The sequence below is a fragment of the Bos indicus genome, chromosome 2, assembly GCF_029378745.1.
Source record: "Bos indicus isolate NIAB-ARS_2022 breed Sahiwal x Tharparkar chromosome 2, NIAB-ARS_B.indTharparkar_mat_pri_1.0, whole genome shotgun sequence".
Lineage (NCBI taxonomy): Eukaryota > Metazoa > Chordata > Mammalia > Artiodactyla > Bovidae > Bos > Bos indicus.
In genome coordinates this window covers 93,776,871-93,794,619 of record NC_091761.1, presented here as the reverse complement: position 1 = coordinate 93,794,619, position 17,749 = coordinate 93,776,871, and the positions used below count along the sequence as shown (strand labels likewise).

General features: G+C 38.5%; 1 protein-coding gene across 3 annotated transcripts in view; it reads right to left on the bottom strand.

Annotated features, from left to right (window-relative positions):
- Positions 1 to 17,749, bottom strand: part of PARD3B (par-3 family cell polarity regulator beta) — a 1,151,736-nt gene that overhangs the window by 107,970 nt on the left and 1,026,017 nt on the right. The window contains exon 22 of one of the 3 annotated variants that reach the window (XM_070800250.1): positions 4,107 to 6,074. The exons of the other annotated variants lie outside the window; for them this stretch is intronic. Coding sequence (XP_070656351.1) covers positions 6,021 to 6,074 — 54 coding nt within the window. The 3' untranslated portion in view covers positions 4,107 to 6,020. Of the gene's footprint in view, positions 1 to 4,106; positions 6,075 to 17,749 lie in introns of those variants that run through there. 3 annotated transcript variants of the gene reach the window in all.

Here is a 17,749-nt window from a genome sequence, read left to right as displayed (position 1 = left end):
ATTTGTGATAACACACAGTCATTTTACCTTGTTCCTTTGACCTGGAAGGAACTCAATAGAGATGATTTCATCTTTGATGTTGATAGAGAAACTAGGCTAAAAATGTCTTTATAAAGTCAGTATGATTAAAATTATTAAATAAAATAATCAAAGAAAATACAACTAAAGAAAGAGAACCAGAAAAAGGTATACAAAGCACAAAGTTTAAAAATAACAGAAAGAATAAGAAAGCCAGTTATGATAACACATAAATAAGCTAAACATTTCTTAGGAAGAGAAAGCCTTAAAATGAAACACCACAAGTAAACATTTTACAAGAGACAGACCTAAAAAAAAAAACCCAAAAAACTGAAAGTTTCAGTAATAGATAGTAAATAGGGACTTTCACCCAATGGTTATCTTTGACAGATCAAGAAGATGTTAAATAAATATATGCAATGTCAGAAACAATGTAATTCATAAGATTATTTTACCACATTTTTCCAAGCATAGTATAGGATTTACATTTAATGTGGTGGTAGTCTCTTTTTCTGTTTTCTTATATTAAATTTATATAAGAATTTATTTCTGTCATAAAATTTATTGTGTGTATAACAATTATGCTGCCTTACATTTAAGGAAATACAGTGATACATATATATTAAAATGCAAGTACCCCAACAGACTGGTTCCAAATAGGAAAAGGAGTACGTCAAGGCTGTATATTGTCACCCTGCTTATTTAACTTATATGCAGAGTACATCATGAGAAACGCTGGGCTGGAAGAAGCACAAGCTGGAATCAAGATTCCCGGGAGAAATATCAGTAACCTCAGATATGCAGATGATACCACCCTTATGGCAGAAAGTGAAGAGGAACTAAAAAGCCTCTTGATGAAAGTGGAGAGTGAAAAAGTTGGCTTAAAGTTCAACATTCAGAAAACGAAGATCATGGCTCCAAAATCACTGCAGGTGGTGACTGCAGCCATGAAATTAAAAGACGCTTACTCCTTGGAAGGAAAGTTATGACCAACCTAGATAGCATATTCAAAAGCAGAGACATTACTTTGCCAACAAAGGTCCGTCTAGTCAAGGCTATGGTTTCTCCAGTGGTCATGTATGGATATGAGAGTTGGACTGTGAAGAAGGCTGAGCGCCAAAGAATTGATGCTTTTGAACTGTGGTGTTGGAGAAGACTCTTGAGAGGTCCCTTGGACTGCAAGGAGATTCAACCAGTCCGTTTTGAAGGAGATCAGCCCTGGGATTTCTTTGTAAGGAATGATGCTAAAGCTGAAACTCCAGTACTTTGGCCACCTCATGTGAAGAGCTGACTCATTGGAAAAGACTCTGATGCTGGGAGGGATTGGGGGCAGGAGGAGAAGGGGACAACAGAGGATGAGATGGCTGGATGGCATCACTGACTCGATGGACATGAGTCTCAGTGAACTCCAGGAGCTGGTGATGGACAGGGAGGCCTGGCGTGCTGTGATTCATGGGGTCACAAAGAGTCGGACACGACTGAGCGACCGAACTGAACTGAACTGAACTGAACCCCAAGTCAGGGACTTTGTCCGCTTTCCTTTCTGCTGTATATCCAGCACCTTAACAGTGCTTGAAATATATTAAAAAAGTGAAGTCGCTCAGTCATGTCCAACTCTTTGCGACCCCATGGACTGTAGCCTACTAGGCTCCTCTGTCCATGGGATTTTCCAGGCAAGAATACTAGAGTGGGTTGCCATTTCCTTCTCCAGGAGATCTTCCTGACTCAGGGATTGAACCCAGGTCTCCTGCATTATAGGCAGACACTTTACCGTCTGAGCCCCCAGGGAAGTCTTGGAATATATTAGGCATTCAATAAACATTTATTAAATAATTAACACTTCTCCAGGGTGCCTTTACCCTACTGCTCTCCACCTGGGTGCCCTTTCCCAATAAAATCTCTTGCTTGTCAGCACATGTGTCTCCTCAGACAGTTCATTTCTGAGTGTTAGACAAGAGCCCAGTTTCAGGCCCTGGAAGGCGTCCGCCTTCCTGCAACAAATGGCAACTCTGGTGGGGACTCTTCTTTGCTGAGACTGACATCCTGACCACTTGGGGTACTCAGGGGCCAGCTTGCCTGCCAATGGACCACACCCAGCGGCCACAACTGGGACCCTTTTGTCCCTGGTCTCCTCCTGATGCGGACAACTGGCCAGAGTGCCCCGACCGGTAAGGAACAAGAGATTTTATTGACCTCTCTCCCCTTCCCTCTCTCTTTCCTCTCCTTAACCCTTCCTATCCTTCCCCGTTTTTCTAGTCCCCCGGTCCTGGACGCAGGAATCGGGTCGAAGGGCCCTCAGCCTGAGCTGAGGATTGGAGACTGATCACCTCCTCTTGGCAGAGAGCTCGAATTCTGGTTCTGGTCTGGTCTGATTTCTGGTAGGGCGGAATTCTAGTCCTCCCTTCTCTGGAGGCCCAGGGAAAAGTCCCATAATGCCTGGGTATATGCAGGTGGCAGGAGATGTCTGTAAGACCACCCCTTTCGCACACCTCTCCCGCCTCCTCCCCCTTCTTCTTTTAACCTGGCTTCCTTTCCTCCCTTTGAAATCTTTGATGTTAGTACTTGGATCTGAAGTTCTGTGTCTCTATAGGAAGTTTTCTGAGAGACTGTATTCTTGTATTTAAGGGCTTCCCTGGTGGTGCAGAGGTTAAAGCACCTGCCTGCAATGTGGGAGACCTGGGTCCGATCCCTGGGTTGGGAAGATGCCCTAGAGAAGGAAATGGCAACCTACTCCAGTATTCTTGCCTGGAGAATCCCATGGACGGAGGAGCTTGATGGGCTACAGTCCACAGGTCACAAAGAGTCGGACACGACTGAGCGACTTCACTTTCACTTATAGAAAAATGGTTTTAATTTAATTAAATCTTTAAATAACAAAAGTAACATATATTTTGCCAACTTTCAATAAATGCCAGAAATTTCAGAAGTCACTGTCCTTGACTATGAAGTATTAAAACCAAATATTAATAAAAGTTCAGATGGAAAAAACCCTAAATTATTAACATTTAAAATAGTGATCTTATAAATCACTCTTGATCAAAGAAGAATTTTAAATTTCAGATTACCTAGAAAAGAAATAAAAAGAATATTTGATACTAACACTTCTGGAAGTTCACTGAACTAAATTAAAAAGTGAACTCACTGCCTTAAATTATATTGTTACTGACCACGACTAAAAAGTGACTGAAAAAGATAAGCTTAGTAATTTTAAAAGTTTGCTTTATCCTTTCTTAAGGAAAGAGAAATAATAAGTTAATGAAGAAATAAATATATTAGAGCATAAAAACAAGATTATTAAATATATTAAGTGGTAAAAACATAAAATGTATTAAAAGTTTGAAAATATCAATGAAATAATTTAATAGAAAAAAGATAGCAACTTTCCAAACTTCAGTAAAGGAGGAAACATCTCCTTTCCTAAAGATCTCCATCTATGGGAATGATTGAAAAAGGGGTCACAGAATTATCCACAAAAAAGTATCAGGTTAGATGGCTTTATGGATTAGTTATTTTAAATCTTAAAAAAGAAATAATTCCTAGACTACAGAAATTGTTACAAAGCATAGAAACATAAAAAGCCACTCAAATTATTTTATAAAGGTAATATATCCCTTTTATTTAAAGCTATTAGAGTTAGGAAAAAACACAAAACCTTAGATATCAATTTCACTTACAATTATATATATACAAAATCACAAATAAAAGACTAGCAACTCATGCCCGGCTCTGTCTTAAAAGAATAAAACAGACAGCATAGGAATGTAGATTTACTTTTTCACAACTGCAAGGGTTATTCAATATTAGAAACTCTATTAATATTAATCATCACATTAATAGAAAAAGAAAAAATCACATGACCATATTGATCTGATATTTAAAATGCCATTTGAAAAAACTAATAAAAGTCTCTGACTTGTTTACATAAAAATGAAAACATTTCTCTCTTTAAAGTATCATAAAGTTAATAGACTACTGATAAATGTGGAAAAAAATTCTCAATAATTTTTGATAGCAAAGAACATTTACAACTCGAGCAAAAAAGGAAAATGTTGTAATGGAAAAATGAAAAATTCATAGAAAAGAAGAAATTTATATGGCCAATAAACACATGAATTGCTCAATTTCAGTTATAATTTAACGAAAACAAAGTACTTGATATTTCCTATCAAGTTGATAAAAAGATAAATGAAAACACTCAGTTTTAATAGGGCTGCTATGAAACCTATATAAGATGGAGCAATGATATGTGTTGGATGTAGTAATAAATATGCTGTTAATAAGAATATAAATTTAGTAACTTTTCTAAGGGCAAGCTGGGTTATTTGGATCAATTAAATTTTTTTTCATAGCCTTATATTAAATAACAAATATATTGATTTATGATACCAAAACAATAACATAAGGATGCAGAGATTTATTTAGAAAGCTAATTTGTACATTATTACCTATATAAGAAATGATAAAAATAATTTAAACATCCAACAACAATAGTGATTACTCAGTTATGGAATATCCTTTCTAGAAAATTCCAGGCAGATTCTTTACCATCTGAGCCACCAGGAAAGTCCCTTCTAGAAAATACTGTGCATTAAGCATTAAATTCATATTTTTGAAGAGTATTTAATGGCATGAGAAATGCTTACCATCTAATAAAAAGTGAAAAAAGTAGTTTAAGTAACAGTACATTCAGTAGGATTCCAATATAATTACTATATGTGAGATGCATGGGTACGTGTATTTGTGTGTGTGTGTGTGTGTGTATGTGCGTATACAAAAGAAAGTTCTCCAAAACAGTGTTCACTTATTGTGTGGTCAACTAAAGGTGACTGAAATTTCTGTTGTAGTCCTTTTTTTAACAATTATCTACTTTTTTTATATTGAGCGTGGATTATATTTATAATGAAACTTTTTTTGATGTAAAAGAAAAAACAGTCATTTTTGGAAAACAAAAAAAAAGCTAGAGTATGCCGACTATGTCTGATGCAGTAGATAGGAACTTGAGAAAACTCTGGGAGATGGTGAGGGACAGGGAAGTGGCATGCTGCACTTCACGGGGTCGCGAAGAGTTGGACGTGACTTGGCAACTGGACAACGACAACAATGGCAACTATATTCACCTGATCTGGTTGTATAATTTAAACTCTTAAAATGTCCATTTAAGAGCTACATCAGCTGCTAAAGTAAATTAATTAATGTATATGCAAACTGTACATATCCATCATTATCTATACATAGTATAATACTATGGATATAATCCAGAAGAAAAAATTGTGCCTTAAATTATGTGGTAGGATGTATTCAACAATATTTACTCAAAAAAATTCTTGAGCCCCTAGTCTGAAACAAATACTATATGAGTTATTATAAATGAAATGGCAAACCAACCAGATATTATGGAACTTAAAGTCTAGACTAGAGTTTTTCAGCCTTTAAAAAATCATGACCCATAGGAAGAAGTCTACTTTACATCATGACCCAGCACATACACGTATGTGTGCACACTGGCTGTGAAACAAAATTTCCATCCACCAATACTCATATTTACGGTAGTAAATATGCCATTCCTCTGAAATATTCTATTCTACTCCAAATCTTTGAAAATGTCAATTGTGACTAACTGGTTTTATGAACATCTAATAAGTTGTAACACACAGAAAATCTACCCTCTAGGGAAGATCTCAGTCAGTAACTGGGACAAACATGATGCACAAACACTCAAATCCTTAAAATGAGAGGTTGGGTCCATAGAAAAGTATGATTGTGAAATATCACACAAGCCACTTTATATCTGCTTAGACATTACAAGGGTTTCCCTGTTGGCTCAGATGGTAAAGAATCCAACTGCAATGTGGGAGACCTGGTCAATCCCTGGGTTGGGAAGATCCCCTGGAGGAGGACATGGCAACCCACTCCAGTATTCGTGCCTGAAGAATCCCCATGGACGGAGGATCCTCGGGGGCTACAGTCCACAGAGTTGCAAAGAGACGGACTTGACTGAGCAACTAAGCAGATGTTCCAAAGGACATTCGGAGGAGCTTACTTGGAGGCACAGTGCCCTAAATGCAGACAAAAGGAAGGGTTAAACACACACTGGGAAGTTTTATAGGATAAAAGCATCTAGCCTCTTCATTCTTGGTTAATCTCTCTTTACCATGCATTCACCTGTAAATCTTTCCCTGTACAATTACTCCTAAACATCCCATAATGTCTGAAATCATGCTTCCTATCTGCCTTTCCCATCAGACACAACTCTTAATTCCTCAGAGTCAAGTCAACTTTGGCACAGAGTTACCACCAAATAAAAGTTTTGTGGTTTTTCAGCTACTCAGTCGTGTCCAACTCTTTGTAACCCTATGCTTGCAGCACGCCAGGCTTCCCTGTCCTTCACCACTTTTCCAGTCCTGTGGCCACTGCTGAGTTTTCTGAGTGGTGCTTGCTCAAACTCATGTCTATTGAGTTGGTGATACCTTCCAACCATATCATCCTCTGTTGTCCTCTTCTGTGCCTGTCTTCAATCTTCCCCAGCATCAGGGTCTTTTCTAATGAGCTGGCTCTTTGCATCAGGTGGCCAAAGTATGGGAGCTTCAGCTTCAGCATTAGTCCTTCCAATGAATACTCAGGACTGATTTCCTTTAGGATTGACTGGTTGGATCTCCTTGCAGTCCAAGGGACTCTCAAGAGTCTTCTCCAACACCATAATTCAAAAGCATCAATTCTTTGGCACTCAGCCTTCTTTGTGGTCCAACTCTCACATCCATACATGACTACTGGAAAAACCATAGCTTTTATTACATGGGCCTTTGTGGGCAAAGTAATGTCTCTGCTTTTTAATATGCTGTCTAGGTTGGTCATAGCTTTTCTTCCAAGGAGCAAGTATCTTTTAATTTCATGGCTGCAGTCACCATCTGCAGTGATTTTGGAGCCCCAGAAAATAAAGTCTCAAAAAAAAAAAAAAAGGAAGAAAAGAAAATAAAGTCTCCCACTGTTTCCATTGTTTAGCTATCTATTTGCCATAAAGTGATGGGACTGCCACGATCTTAATTTTTTGAATGCTGAGTTTTAAGCCAGTTTTTTTCACTCTCCTCTTTCACCTTCATCAATAAGTTCTTTATTTCCTCTTTGTTTTCTGCCATAAGGGTGGTGTCATCTGCATATCTGAGGTTATTGCTATTTTTTCTGGCAATCTTGATTCCAGCTTGTGCTGCATCAAGTCTGGCATTTTGCATGATGTACTCTGCATAGAGTTTAAGTAAGCAGGGTGACAATATACAGCCTTGATATACTCCTTTACTAATTTTGAACCAGTCCATTGTTCCATGTCCAGTTCTAATTGTTGCTTCTTGACCTGCATACCTGCCTCTTGACCTGCATACCTGCCTGCTTCTTGACCTGCATACCTGCCTCTCAGGAGGCAGGTCAGGTGGTCTGGTATTCCCATCTCTTTAAGAATTTTCCACAGTTTGTTGTGATCCACACAGTCAAAGGCTTTAGTGTAGTCAATGAAGCAGAAGTAGATGTTTTTCTGTAATTCTCTTGCTTTTCTATGATCCAATGGATGCTGGCAATTTGATCTCTGGTTCCTTTGTCTTTTCTAAATCCAGTTTGAACATCTGGAAGTTCTCAGTTCAATACTATTGAAAACTGACTTTTTCCAGTCCTGCGGCCACTGCTGAGTTTTCTGAATATGCTGGCATCTTGAGTGCAGCACTTTAACAGCATCATCTTTCAGGATTTGAAATAAAGTTCTAAGGAACTAATTAATACATGAATGTATGACTAAACTACCATGCACTTTGAAATTTTATTCTTCAGTCCTGGGACCAAAGTGACACAGCATGAGTCAAAGTGGATAATCGATCAGGGACATTAACAGGGTTTCTTCTTATTTTGTAGAGGAAACCTCCAAGCAAAGGAAAGTCTTTAAGAGCTTCTAATTGCAAAAGGATTAAAACATTCTGATAAATTAAACTTAAAAATAAATTACGTGGAAATATGGAATGCTGGAAACAAAATGTCAGTTCCTTCCTACTTGCTTGTCATCTTGTTTAATTCTTTCATCATCATATATTCAAGACATTTTAAACCTTACATCTATGCAACTATATGTAGAAAGGAGAAAGTACCCACTTCTGAAACTGGGAAATTTAAAAATAGTCCTAGAACCCCAGGTAAACCACAAAACTCTAAATCTCATAGTTTTTCTCAATGACCAATTTAAGTACTGTTAAAAGATTTCTTCCTGCCATCATTCACATTCATTGTGGGGCCATGATTTCCTTCTCTGGAATGTAAATTTCTGATTCCTTTACAACCACAGATGCATAGAGCACGTTGCTGCTGAAGTGCTGTCTGACAATTTAAACCTGGGAAATTACTGTAAAGGGAATTGTATGGAAAACAGGAAACCTGGTCCATGCCAAATAGATGAGGAAAAGAAAAGTAATTGATATGTATAAAAATTACAATGAAAATAGAGTTGCTATTCAGAAACAATCTGGGACTCTGATAATTGATGAAGATAGGAAAACAAAACTGAAAAATGGAAGTATCTCCACATGGCTTGGGAGTCTCCATTTTCACAGGGTGAGCAAGAAGTTTCATTAGGTGAAAGACATCAGATAATGCCAGGGAACCTCTTTCTCACACAATATTTCCTACTGCTTCCCTAAAGGAGAAACTTCAAAACAATAATAGCTTCTATCTCTCACTCTCTCTCACACACACACACACCACTGAGGTGTTCCTTCTTTGTTGGTAAGCGTTGATGTATGTGTTAGGCTTGATGCATACTCATGTATAAACTGGTAAATATTCAGTGGATAAATAAATCAACAAAGGAATGAATGACTGTGGAAAAACTATTCTTCATTGCTGCTTTGGCTTTGCTGTCTAGGGAACAGGCTGAGAGGTAACATAAAATGATCTAAATTATTAGAAGAAAGCTTCACGGACATAAAAACCGAAGAACTCCATTGCTTTACGAAAGTCGTATCAAAACAGAAAAGGAATAATTTACCAGTCGTTTATAATAATAACATTACACCCTCTCTTCTTAGTTCATTTACTGAACAAATGGAAAGTTTTCCTGTCAGCCTAGCTGAAGTCAGTGGTGTCAACTTTTGCACTTTCTCATAAACACTCTGAGAATTAGCACCATGATTTCAAGGCTTGGTATGAGACAGAGAAATTAATGAGAGTCATAGGAGGACTGTAAAGTCACAGACTCTAGTCTGTGTCATTACAATGTATTCAAAAGGGGTCATTCTTCCTGTGGAGAATGGCAGTTCCAATACTGCTGTTGTGATTGTGATCATTTTAGGATTTTCTTTGACTCAAGTGTTCTTCTCGTTTATTTCGGAGAAGAGCTTTCTCTGACTTTTCTTTTTCCCATCATAACACCAGACTAGTCACTACTTAACAAGAACCAAATGATGTTAAATTTCAGAATGACTCTGAGTCAAAATTTTTCTTAAGCTGAAAGAAAAAGATGGCTACCACAGCAACCTGATTGGTTAATTACAGTTAGGAAGCTGTGCAAGGGGTGGTTCTGGGTTTTGGGATCTGAACACAAATATGGTTCATATGGAGTTTTCATTGTCATCAAAGTTAAGTGATTCATGTGCTAAACATGCTAATTAAGTGAATTTTCATATCTTTTCCTCCAAACATATTCCTTTAAAAAATTTCAGTTCCCAAAGTTTATTTCAGAATTTTGAGCTCTGCTAAAATAAAATGTATTCAACTGATTTTAAACAGCTTTGAAAACAGTTTAGGAAATCTGGAATTCATAGGCGTTTCTGCTATGGTTTTTCCTATGTTACATAAAAATCGTCATTTCTCCCATTGCAGTAGAAGAAAAGAATGTGATTATTGTAGAAACTGGAATTCTGGGTTTTTAACCATGATCCAACACAAACGGCTGTGGTTTGAGGGAACTTAACCTATTCTAAACTCAACATCCTGAGCTGGAATTAATTGCTCATTAGAAGCAGAAAGAGTTCTTTTTTCACTCTAATGTAACTAAAGCATAGGCTTTTTTTTTTTACATATTATGGAAAAATAATGTGGTTCTGAACTTTCTTTTTCTGATTTTTGGTATTTAGGTTTGGGTTTGAGCCAGAGATAGCCTAACTTATTTGATTATAGCATAAAAAGAATGATTTTATTTTGACTTTTAGAGAGAAGTGATGAAATGATACCAGCATTTGGTTTGGGTTCAGTTCTATTGGGTTAAAAACAAATCATGAGTGATAATTAAAGATAATTCAGCAGAGATTCTCTTTCTTTCAAACATCTCTTGTAGAAAAAACATCTCAACAGCTGTCACAGTGGCCTTCCTTTCTTCTGTTCCACAGGGAGTCGGCACAGATTGGAGTATCAGCTTTGCTACGGATCATGTGACTATGCACAAAGTTTCAGAACATTAGTTTCCTCATCTGTAAAATAGAATTGAAGACACCTACCACATGGAGTTGTCTGGAGTAATATAAGGTATTTGCTTATAGAATCAGTGTTGATGCCATTGTTATTACTGAGCTGGCTGTAGTAACATTTATTGAGTAAATAATTTACATATATTCTCTTTGTATTCTTCTCTCCCTATTTTAAGTCCTTAACTAGACCCAGGTATTTCTTTTTCTCTTTTTAAATTTTTTGTTTTTTCTTTGAAGTATAGCTGCTTTATGATGTTTCAGCAAAGTGATTCAGTTATGCATATATATATATACATGTATTCTCTTTCAGATTCTCTGCCGTTATAGGTTATTACAAGATACTGAATATAGTTCCCTCTGCTATACAATAGGTCCTTTTTGTTTATCAATTTATGTATACTAGTGTGTATCTTTTAATCTCAAATTTCAAATTTATCCCTTCCTGGCTTTCCCCTTTGGTAACTGTAAGCTTTTTTTTTCTTTTTTTCTTTCTCGTGTCAAAGTGTTTCTTTGCTTCAGGATTTTTGCAGAGTTGAAAACAGAAGCTTCTAACGTTCTTTTCGTTTTTTGGTCTTTGATTTTAGCGCAAGCTCATTAAAGAGATTAGGTGTGCCCCTGGGGTCAGGGATGAAAGGAACACACTTTGGAAGGAAAAGTTTGTGTGGGGGAGACAGGGAAATAGATATTGACCTCCTGACCCATGGACTTTGCCAAAAGTGCCTTATAACCGGTCCTGACAGTTACCACCTGAAAGGGCTGTGGGCACCTCAGGGGTAACCAGAGTGAGCACGACTGGAAGACCTTCTAAATGCTCTGTGTGCTGTACAATGTCCCAGAACTCTGGAATAACCAAAGAGGTTCAACTCCAACAATGACTTAGAACAGTTGTCTGGCTAATGGAACATATTATTTCTGAATACCTCAGTACTTAAAAATTCTTCACGTTTCTTGAACACTTTACTGCATGCCAGATGCCATTCTAAGTGCTTTTACATGTAATAGTTCATTCATGGTCACAATACTATATGAGATACTACTAGTGTCCAAATTTTAAAGAAGACTGAGAGGCTAAATAAATGGGCCAAATTTAGCCAGTTAGCAAGTGGTGTAGCCTGAATATGAACACAGGGCCCATGCTCTAAAATGCTTCCCATACCTGCTGGGTGTTGGGTCTAAAATTCAGGACCTCTATCTGTGGGCTTAGGAAGACTGGGTGAGAAGGCATTAGTTTGGAGTAGCATCTTCAGGGGAGACTTCAAACAGTGCTGACTGAGGAGTCATGGACTGTGTAAGTTGTGGCAACTGGCCCTAGGCCACTGGGGGAAGACTTAGAAACAAAAGACTTCTTTTGAGGGAGTTGAGGGCCAGGCTGCTGGAGAAATCAGTGCCACCTCTAGGATCAGGTCATTACCCACAGGAAAGCAGTTTGACTGGGAGATGTGGGGTAACTTGGGCTCTGTACACAGAGGAGAGGTGCTGGAGGAGCTTCAGGCCATGATGCAGCAGCAAAAAGGTGTGGAGAAAATGCCTTAACAGCCAAGGTGCTCTTGACCCTCGGTTTCACAAAGGGACTGTTTCTAAGGATGGATTCTATTGACCTCTCTCCTGTTCCCTTCTAGACTTCCCCTATGCTGCCTAATTTTTACCTTATTAGGGTTAAATCAAATACCTGCTTTAGAAAGAGAAGTCTTTCAGAGAGTGGGAAGAACCTTCATGGATCCAATTATTTGCCCCAGCTCTACCTCCCCCAGCTCAGAGTGATGAAAATAAACTACAGGAGAATAGGTACTTAAATGGAGGACCATGAAGAGAGGTCACCTTGGACTCCTGAGCTCTCTGGAGGGAAGCATGGACTTAAGTGTAGTATGATAATGAGGTAGGAGGGATTATGGGTCAGGAAACCTGGGGAGACATCCTTGAAGACTGAGAGATAGGGAGGGGCTATAGAACATCTCCAAAGTGTGTCCAGAAAAGAAGGAAGAAGGAAACTTCTTTTTTGGCCACTGGCTCAGATGGTTCCCCTGCTCCCACTTCTGGGTTCATGTTCTGTCATTGCTGCTTAGTCACTAAGTTGTGTCTGACTGTTTTGCAGCCCCATGGATCTTCTGTCCATGGGGTTTCCTAGGGAAGAATACTGGAGTGGGTTGCCATTTCCTCCTCTGGGGGATTTTCCTGACCCAGCGACTGAACCCCAGTCTCTTGCATTGGCAGGCTGATTCTTTACCACTGAACCAGCAGGGAAGCCTGTTCTGTGACTAGTACAAAGTTATTGGATTTTAATGTACTTTTTTTAGGCTAGTCCAGTATCTTAATCTTTTTTCCTATGGGGAAAATCATTCCCAGGTTCCAGCCATCGATTTCTTACTGGTTTTCTGAAACATAGTTTGTTTTTATGTTGGGGATTGACTGTAAACATGTTGCCTTCTTTCAAAGTAATACATGTTTAAAAGCTAGAAATTCATTCACATAATCTTCTTCCATATGGCTAATATGTCATCATGCTGTGAAAGCCACACTGAAATACAGGAGGACCGATGCTACCAACCAAAAGAAAAAAAGGATCTTCAATTTATTGTCTTCTTTCCTAGAAATTTCACTACTTCCTGAAATCTAGATGAGTGAGTCCCAATCTTTCAGGTGGCATTTGAAGTTTTACCAGTGTCACATTCTATCAAAATTCAAGCCCTTCCAAAATCCCCCTAATTTGTAGACAGTATCTGCCTTGGTACTTCTTAAACTCCTCAGTTCAGCTGTTTTAGGAAATCAGGGGAAACACTCAACTGTTGATGGAGGGACATGTTGGAAAGGGTGTGTTTATGGAGTTCAAGAGGGTCTCGTCAACTGAGAAGGGGTTGGTTAACTCTGGTAGGAGCCAAACTACAACCTTTGTGGATACACACATTTGATGGTTCTAATTCATTACCTCATTCCATCTTGTGAAGCTTTTCAGAATAGCATATGTACTTGTCACAAAACAACAATCCATGCGGCTACAGATAAAGCAATTCTTATCCAAGGAAAATGAGTTACTTTTTATCTCTTCAAAGCATTCTATTGCTTCTTTCTAAGGCAAATTCCTAGGTCTTGGGTAAATCAAAATGTCACTTGCTTATCTGAACAAACAGCCAATGGTCTGTTTATTTTTCATGAATAACTCAGTGAAGCCAGCTGTGTTCTTGGGGTAGCTCAAAGATACTGAACTAGTAGACAAAAAGAAATCTTCCTTTTACCTAGCCAACAATGGCAGCAACTTTAAGAATGATAATAGAATCATCTTTTCTAATGATAAACTTGAAAATATGTGAAGGGAAAAGTCTTTATCTCTCTTTTCTTGATAATCTAAGAAGATAAAGTTTATGTCATTTTAAAAACTAGGAATTATAGTAGACAACTCCTAATTGTGCCCGACATCCATTTTTCCCTCGTGACAGCAGCTTGATTTTCTTTTGGGAACCACTGCTTCACTTACACTCATTCATCGAATTTATGTAGGACTGTTTCTACTTTCTGGTTCCAGGAGTGGCCTTGTGATATAATTCTGACCAGTAAGAATACTACATCTTTTTGGCCATGGGCGCTCAGGAGTGGACAGGTGACCCAGGCTGAGTCAACAAGCCATTGAGGACTGTATTGAACATCAGTTCTAGGACTTTCTGGATATCCTGGGGATGAGACAATCTCTTTCTATAGAGTTGCTGGGTTGAGGCTGCTGAGGCTGTCTTATAGGGGAGTCCCTTGACAATGGTCCCGACAGAGAGAAGCACAAAAGTTATTCTCCTAATAACGAGCTCCTAATGGCCTGTGGGAAGGAGTAGGACCCAGCTTTGCCTGAAGTCAGATACACCTATGGACCTTAAAGTTATGTAAGCCAACAAAGTTTCTGTTTTTGCTTAGGCCAGTTTGAATGAGGTTTCTGTTGCAACTTAACAGCCACTGACTAATCCATAATTGTTTTTTAATGTCCCTAGTTTTTAACAGATGCCCGCCAGGAGAAAGAGAAGGAAAAATATGAACAAGTCTCAGTTCTGGTATCGGACCGCTAGACAGCGGGAGCTCATCTCTCTTATCCCTTGTTTAGAACATGACCTTCTGATGGGTTTTGTACTTGTGTGGCTATTACACATTCCATCTTAAATCTGCTCCTAAGCCAGCTAGCACGATCTTAGCATCTTGACCTCCCTTTCCTCTGACTACAGGATTCACCAGATGTGTCCCTCACTGTTAAGACAGCTGCCAAGTATGTTCCTTTGAGTTGGTTTCTAAATCATCTTCATATTAGAAGAAACAAATCTTTCAGAATGTTTTTATTTCTTCACCCAACCATCTCTGTTCCAACCATGACCTACGTGAACTAATCCCCTTTGTCAAAACACAGAGTGCTATGTCTTTGACAATGGAAACCAGCCTCCCTCCCTCCCACCCTCTTATAGGTAAATATTCTTCCAATTTAGCCAAAGAATTAAAAAGAGGAAAGGGATATAATACATGCCATGTAACTCTTGAAAAAAGATAGTAATAATGGTATTAAAATTTTTAGAAAACTTTAGAACCATCCCATTTCCAAAGTTACTTACAGGATATTCACGCTGCTGTTAAATAAGCAGATAATTTTTATCTGCTAATAATAATACTGTTTAAAAGCCCAACAACAATAAACCATAGCCTGTGGCCAGATGACTGTGACAGTCTTTACAAGTTTTACAGAACATAAAATGCTGGCAGATATCAGGTATTATGTTATTATGTTTTCTTTTGGCAGAAGAGAAAAGTTCTCAGCTAGCCTATCTGGCTCACTTAATTGGGCCTATAAAAACTCGCCAGTCATCTCACTCACAGCCATTGAATTTCCCTCTACTTGTTCTTTACAGCTTTTCAGAGGCTAGATGGGAACACAGATACAAAACAGACTTGCTGAAAGGACTTTTTAAGGTCTCATGTCCATATTTACAAACCTTGCAATCTGTGTGTATTCATTTATTTTAACACAAATGAAGTGAATACATCAAGAACTCCTTTGGGAAAAAGAAAAACCTGTGTGTTTGAGGAGAAAAGAACAAAATATAGGACTGAGGCAACTTCCAAATGCTCTCTATTGCTTTCCCAGCACCCCTCACACACACCCTGCCTTCAACAGAATTAACTGCTTTCTCTGCACTCATTTAGAAGATAGTATCACTCTACACGAGAGCATTTCTCACGTAGATTAATGTCCTTTTTCTTGGTTTTGGCTTAGATGTCTGTATTCCTGGCTAGACTGTGAGTTCCTCCAATAGAGACAATACACTTTTGTTTACCAGCACTGGGCCTACACCAAGACTGAGAAAATGTTGGTTAAAATTGAATAGGAGACACAGAAAAAGAAAAAGGAAAAGAGAGATGTAAGAGCAAGGGAGAACCCAAGACAGCACTAAGAGAAATCCTTGGCTCTGGGCCACTGAGCAGGTGTAACATCGGTAGAGAACTACCCACAAGATGGCTGGGAAGATTCAGAAAGTCAGAGGGGGAACCAAAGCAAGGGGTGTAGTCCCCCGATACAAATACATTTAACAAATATCAAGGAGTAGCCTTTCTTAAAAGCGTGCTCCAAAATTTCTCAAGGATTTTCTCTCAAGTTTCTAATAAACAACCTGCACAATTCTGAACATTTCTTGTTCAGAAATGGACAGTTATATCATGACACCTGGTGAAAAGTCATTGCAAACTGCATCCTAATTTCAGAGATGTGAAAAAAAAAAAAAAATAAAACCACCAAAAATATGAATAGAAACTAATCATCTCTTTCAGTGATTCATAGATCCTATCCCCAATCTTTCCATGATTGTTTTAATCATGTTGGCTTTGAAAACTTTTGTGAGCATTCTTTCATTCTTTCTGGCCTATCTTAAAAGTAGTTATTAGGTAACTTATTCTTCTAATTTTTTTTCTCAATCGATCCAAAGTTCTCCAGTATAGTGTGACTCTTGGGAGTTTCTCTCAGACGTCTCAATCTGAGGTATTGGGAGCTAGAGGAATTCTGAGTTCATGAAAGTATTTTTTGATGATGCTGGTCCATGTAATGATTTTGTTAGAGAAGTTGAACTACTTCAGTATTTACTGAAGAAACTGGAATCAAAGTCCTATTTTTAAAAACTTGTGGGTCAGAAAGCCTGATGGGGAAGCACCTAGGAGCCCTCTTTGGGGCTCCATCCCTCCTCTTCATAGACTGTTTTTCAGTTTTTAACAGGCACCCTTGGTGATGCTGAAGACTAGCCAATCTAGGAACCACAGTCTCATAAAAGCTGTCTTGTTGGGTCTGGCTGACCGGCAGAAATGAAAGACTAAATTTCTAAACATGCTTTCCTGGATCTCTCAAAAAGTAGCAAGACAATGGTGTGATTCTCCGGTCCATGTTGGACAGTAGGTAATAGTGTTTTTCCATGGCTTGTGGAAAGGACAGGAAATGATGCTGATATTCTAATCCCTGGTTTGGAATATCACAGCCAATCTCACAAAGGGCCGCCACTCAGCTTTTATGACAGTGCATTTCCCAAGAATCCTTTTGGGAAGCTGTAGTCCCCAATTGTTTGGGAAATGTAAAATCAGTCACTTCTGGCAAAGCTCAACACACCTGAGCATGGGAAACACAAATTAGAGAGATACTCTTTCACTCACTAGATTGTTCATCTGGTTACACATTTGCCTGGCACAGAAACAGAATCAAATAGGGAGGACCTGAGTGCGCAGTCATCCAGCTCAGGCTTGGTAAACCAGAGGAAACTTTAAGTCTCATGACTGTTAATAATTTTCATCCTTTCAACTTGATGTAAGGAGATCATATAAAATAAGGTTCAACCAACCAGGACTGCTTTATCTATTGCGAAATTATTTATCTTATTTTGCTCATAGGAATTCATATTGGTTTTGAGAAGAAAGACTTTTCAATGCATTGGACATGGAGTTCTGCTTTGGTTCTGGTGGAAACAACTTCCCTTTATCATCTGATTGATTGAGAGAGGACAGTCTAATGTATAGAGTCTTCCATCAAAGTCAATAAGTCAGTCTTGATTAAGGCTGAAATGAAGTGAATTGTTATAGATTGTTATTCTATGAAAATCTTTTCCTTCTGTTCAGTTCAGTTTAGTCACTCAGTCATGTCCGACTCTTTGCGATCCCATGAATAGCAGCACGCCAGGCCTCCTTGTCCTTCACCAACTCCTGGAGTTCACTCAAACTCACGTCCATAGAGTTGGTGATGCCATCCAGCCATCTCATCCTCTGTCGTCCCCTTCTCCTCCTGCCCCCAATCCCTCCCAGCATCA